The sequence below is a fragment of the Mustela nigripes genome, chromosome 15 (genome assembly GCF_022355385.1).
Source record: "Mustela nigripes isolate SB6536 chromosome 15, MUSNIG.SB6536, whole genome shotgun sequence".
NCBI lineage: Eukaryota > Metazoa > Chordata > Mammalia > Carnivora > Mustelidae > Mustela > Mustela nigripes.
In genome coordinates this window covers 76,272,395-76,278,105 of record NC_081571.1, presented here as the reverse complement: position 1 = coordinate 76,278,105, position 5,711 = coordinate 76,272,395, and the positions used below count along the sequence as shown (strand labels likewise).

The 5,711-nt window shown below is 55.7% G+C and overlaps 1 protein-coding gene across 1 annotated transcript; it reads left to right on the top strand.

Annotated features, from left to right (window-relative positions):
- Positions 1–551: 551 nt before the first annotated feature.
- On the top strand, positions 552–5,238 carry METTL21C (methyltransferase 21C, AARS1 lysine). Its single transcript, XM_059377796.1, has 4 exons — positions 552–864; positions 965–1,116; positions 3,751–3,868; positions 4,844–5,238. The coding sequence occupies exons 1-4, from the start codon at positions 552–554 to the stop codon at positions 5,236–5,238; spliced, it is 978 nt and encodes a 325-aa protein (XP_059233779.1).
- The last annotated feature ends 473 nt before the right edge of the window (positions 5,239–5,711 follow it).

The window sequence follows — 5,711 nt, the reverse complement described above, 5'->3', positions numbered from 1 at the left end:
CCCCACCCCAGCTTGGTGCCCCGGGCCGCCGCCTCCTCTAACGCCTCGAGGGGACGTTTCTGATGAGAGCAGCTCCAAGGTGAGGCGACCGCTCCCTGTGGCGGCCGGAGCCCGCCCTCCACCTGCTGCTAGAGGTCCCGGGCGGGTCTCAGGGAGCAAAGGCAGGTGTCCCGCCGGTGTCCCGCCGGTGTCCCGCCGCGCCACCCGCCGCTTCTCTCCTGCGGACGGACTGCTGGGCTTGTGCCCGCGCGCCCACCCCTGACAGGTCCCCCCGTGGCGCGTCTTCTCCTGAAAGACTCGGCAAAACCCGCACAGTCTGCGCTTCCGTGACGTCAGCCGCCATCAGGTGCTCTTCCCCCCCCCCCCACCCATTTTATGTGCTATTTGCGAGCTGCTCATGGGTTTAAAGGGTATTTAAAGCAATCGTAACTTAATAGGCCGGGCTCATCTGACCGCCTCCCCCGGGACCGCGGAGCCGGCTCGTCTTTGGGGGACCTGCGCCTTTTGAGGAGCAGTTGTAGGAAGGGTTTAAGGAACACGCTCCAGCCAACATGTGGGAATGTTACTTCGCTTCAAGATCTAAAAATAGTCAAGTCTGTGTTTGCCCAGGGCCTCCCCAGACGGCTCACTCTTGCCCTTCGGCTGGCAAGCTGGTTTTCTCCGGCGGCGGAACAGAGAGCTGGGGATGGAGCCGCACCTCTCTGGCCTCCGCCACGCAGCCCATGGCCCCAGAGCATGCCCTGGTGTCTCACCATCTCGAGGAAACATCACACCTGGACTTCGTGTCCCTGTCATCCCGTGTCATTCTGTTTTGTGCTAGTTTGCAGCCACGGTCACTGCGGGCGTCACCCCGTCTCCGGGAAAGTCCGTTCCCTCCCCATCTTACCAGCTGTGCCCCGTGCGTGCTTGATCTGGATCAACAAATCACAGAAACCGTTTTACTTCCCCACCCCCACCCCTGCAGGTTCTAACAAGATAGAACCATCTCTTCGTAGCCTCCAGAAGTTTGTTCCCACCGATTACGCCAGCTACACGCAGGAGCACTACGTGTTTGCAGGCACAGAGATCGTCATCCAAGAATCCATAGAGAGCTACGGAGCCGTGGTGTGGCCAGGGGTGAGACAGCCATTACCTTTGGGATGTGGGGCTTCTGGGGTGACAGTTCCACTCGGCAGGGCTGCCGTGGACAGGCTGCAGAGTGCTCTCACTTTGGGCTTCTGCAGGGGAGGGTAACTTGTTGGTTCGGGGGCTGGGGGTTCACTTGGTTTCGCAAAACCCCAGTATCTCTCCCAGAAGCCATCATCCCCTCTGGGCCATGTTTCCTGAAACATTATTTCTTTTACATGAAGGTCAGCTTGACTCTATCAGGAAGATGAAACATTCATATGAATTTTAAGGGGGAAAAAAAAAAAACCCACCATCAGAGCCATGTGCTGGCTTCCCTTCCCCACGGGGGTGTCCCCAGGGAAGCAGGTAGGAAGTCGCCTCCCTCTCGTCCCTGCAGCAGCCGCGCGAGCCGGGGGCATGGGAATGGGGACAGGGTCTGTGTCAGGAGTCAGCCTGCTGGGGCCGGTGGGCGGCGTGAGCACTCGTGCAAACGCTCGCGCCACCACCTGGGATTTCTCACACACACTGCACCTGCCCGCCGGGAGGCAGCGGCTCAGAAAAGTGGACTCGTTTGGGAGAGCTGTGCCACCGGCTTTGGGACAGCGGCCCTCCGAGGCCCGCTCTGTTGTTCTTTGGCTTCGGATCCAAGCTGCTCTGTCCTTGGTGGGGGACGGCCTGGGGTTGGGGTTCAAATACAGACGGGGGACTCGGAGGTGCTGCCACTCCCGGGGTGGGGGTGGGGGGCAGACGTGCCGTGGAGCTGGGGGGGTGCGGGCGGCGGCCTGGGTACCAGCGGCAGGTGATGGGGGCCACGGAGGGCGGCGGAGGGGGAGGGGCGGACAAAGGGCTCCGGCTGCTAGAGCCGCAATCCGCCCTGCCCGGCACTTCCCCCTTGGCCGGCAAGTAGGATTTCCTTCACCGGGAAATGCTCTTTGGTGTAGTAACAAGTTTGAAAACCAGCACACTGCTCCCGGCTTCCTGTTGTAATAGATTTGGCGAGTCAATGACCACAGCAGGTGCCAGATCAGGAATGGAAGAGTATCTGTCCACAGGACGGTTTTATTCTCACGGAGGCCTCCACCCTTCGCGCCCCAAAGCCCGGCCTCTCCTGGCACCTCAGTGTCCCGACAGCTGCGCAGGAAGGGGTTCGCACGAAGTGGGAAGACACCCCTCTTCGTGGGACTCCGAGGGCCGCGGTCTGAGCAGGAGATCGCTCTCCCACGTCCGCTCCCGCGCCGGGAAGGTGGGGGTGTTCGCAGGGCCCTGGCTCCTGAGAAAGGCTTTGTCTCCAGGCCGCCCACCAGGCACGCACTGACTTGGCCAACCCCTCCAAGCACGTCTTCTTGGTGGCTCTGGGTGACACTCTTCCTCATATGGAAACCCGGTCATCACAGATCACTATCCTTTTTCTTCTCCAGAAGCTCCTTTCCCAGCGCCCGAGCTCTTGGCTTTGCTGCTTGTTCCCCGCCCCCACCCCACTCCCACCCTCCAGGCACAGCCCCTCATCCTTCAGCGCCCAGGACACCCCTCGCTGCCCGCCCCCCGCCCGCAGCGTGTGCCTCCGTGACGCCCCTCACCTGTCTGAGCATCGGCTACAGGCCCTTCCCCAGCCCGGCCTCCGCCCCCCCGGAGCGGAGACGCGACCGCAGGGTCCCTGGGCCTGTGGGCTCTTCCCTGCGAGCACACGGGGGTGAGAGGCAGCACCCGGGGCTGGGGCTCCTGCGGCCCCGGCTCCCCCCAAAACGTGGCATCCCCACAAGTTCAGAGCAGCCACGAGAAGACGAGAGGCCGGAGTGCACAGGGACAGAGTCCGGCTGGCTTTGTCCTCACGTCCTCCAGCCCGATCCCTCCCCCGCAGCGCTGCGGAGACCCGCGGGCACACACGTGGGCGGCCCATGCGACAGCGCAGATCCGCGGCCACCGTCTCCCCGGAGAAAGGTCAGGAGAAGGCGGAGGCGGAAGACAGTGAAGGGACAAGGAAGGAACGTCTGCGCGTCTGTCTACAAAGTTATCTTAACTCGTGCACAGCCTTTCTAGCATCTCCTTGCTGCCATCGCCCGGGGGGCTGTAGAAACGCCTTCTGGAACCTCCCCTCCCCCGCTGCGCCCCACTGCCCCGAAGTGTGCACACCCCTCGCAGCCCTGTATTGATAGGCTGTATGGATCGATGGCCGCCTAAAGGAATAAACTGCCCAGTTGTCCAGGGTAGCAGACAAAACTTGAACCCACTTGAACTTGGAGGAAGGAGTTGGAGGGAAGCGGTGAAGATGTACAGCTGTGTTCTGGAAGCAGCTGGCAGCCGGTGAGACCAAACCCGAGCAAGAGGCTGCTGCTCTCAGACCTCCTTCCTGGACTTGGAAGAGCCCAGGGCACCTGCCTCTTCCTGGACCCCCACCCAGCGCCTTAAGCTAGAGGCGAGTCAGCGAATCTGTGTCTCCAGTTCCTCTGCTGCGGATCAGGCCTTTCCTATGCCAGAGGTCCGCACAGGGCACTGAGGGCATAACTTCTCGCGAGCCCCTCAATAAACCGCAACTACTATTAACATCTCTTGTAGTATTTGCTTGGAGTAGGGAAGCGGGGCTCGGGTCGCCGCTGTTTTCCAGTGTTCCCATGCTCGGTGACAACTGCAAATATTTTGTTTTAGGCCACGGCTTTGTGCCAGTATTTGGAGGAACATACAGAGGAACTGAATCTCCAAGATGCGAAGATTCTTGAGATTGGTGCTGGACCAGGCCTCGTCTCCACTGTGGCCAGTATTTTAGGTTTGTCTCTTTACTGCTGACTTTGTTTCAAAACACGCTGGCTTTGACAGCTTTCTGTCTGGCCTGCTGCGGCTCGGGTGCTTGGCCATGATTTCACTCATGGAATTGCCTAAAGGGTCACGAACTAGGAATTGGCACCGTTGGCCCCCAAATAAGATAGTCACACATGAGAGAGCGGCTAGACCACCTGCCTGGCCCAGCAGGGACCGAGGAAGCTGAAATTCTGGAGCTGTGACTCTCCTATTGTAAACGGCCACGTTATGCTGTCTCCTGGTTTTCGTTGCGAATATTATAACTAACATTTTGAAGAAAAATAAGTGAGTTAATCCGAGGTAAAGGCAGGTTTATACACCAGACGCAGGTTGCGAGCAGGCGGTGGGCACAGCTGAGGCACACTTGTGCCTACCCTATCACAGAGCTTCTAGCAGAGCCAGTCTAGAAATGGGGGATGTGCTTTGTGAACTCCTGTCACTAGCTTTAAAATGCCTAACAACTAACAAATCTAGGTTGGAGACGGGCAGTCCTACAAAACAGATCCGATCTTCGGATAAACAGTTTTACAAAGAAAAACATGATGATTATTAGGCAGCTAATTATCCTGAAATCTCCCAACTCCACTCAACTGTTTCTTAAAAAATGATAACATTATTCTATTTCAGTGGTTCTCAGCCAAAGGTGATCTTGCCCCATAAAGGACATTTGGCCACATCTAGAGATATCTGTGACCGCCACGAGCTGGGGGTGGAGTCAGGGGGGAGAGACTTGGGACATGGTCAAACGTCGGACAGCGCACAGGGCAGGGCTTGCACGGGAAGTTATCCAGCAGGACTGGGTTAGGGATGCCCAGCCCACATGTCAATTCGGACAAAGCTGAGAAGCCCAGTTCCATTTCTTGTGACTCCCTGAGTGTCTGTGTCCACTATGCTGCCTGCAAGTTTCCAGGTAATAAATACAAGTTTTCTCTCTATCTCTTAGGAGCTCAAGTCACAGCAACGGATTTGCCTGATGTCCTAGGAAACCTGCAATACAATCTTCTGAAGAACACGTTAAAGCGCGCGGCGCACCTGCCGGAAGTGAAAGAGCTGGTCTGGGGGGCGAGCCTGGAGCAGCACTTCCCCAGGTCCACGTTTTACTACGACTATGTTCTGGCCTCGGACGTGGTCTACCACCACTACTTCCTGGACAAGCTGCTCGCCACCATGGTGTACCTTTGTCACCCAGGGACAGTATTGCTTTGGGCAAACAAATTCAGGTTCAGCACCGATTACGAATTCCTAGATAAATTCAAGCAAGTTTTTGACACAACACTCTTGGCTGAATTTCCAGAGTCATCAGTCAAAATTTTCAAAGGAATATTAAAATGGGATTAAATTAAACAGAATGCCTTTTGAAACATAAGTGTGTCTTTTGAGCAGTTTTAGAAATCATACTGTTAACAAAAGACTTTTTTGAGATGGGAGAAGGTAGTGCGTAATAACAACTTTATGCCAAGAACAAACATTTCGTATTACAGCAGCTTTCTAAAATACCCTGCTTAGGATTATCTGGTTAATCTAAACATTTACAAAGAGTAATATGAAAACTTAAAAGTAGCTGTGTTGGCTTCCAAAAAGTCTCAATTGTTTAGCAGACTGTACGTGAATAAATTCATAAACAAGTGGATTTCTCTCTTGTTCTTTCTACTGCAAATCTGTCAATACTATACTTTGGTCACATGGTTTTTGAAAGTGAGCTTGAAAGCGTTCTTCAGTCTTAAGTTTGAAGAATCTACTTACACAGATTTTAGCTGTAGCAGAAGGAGAGGCTACTGAGTGACAGAAAACAGTAACATGGACTAAAAGTG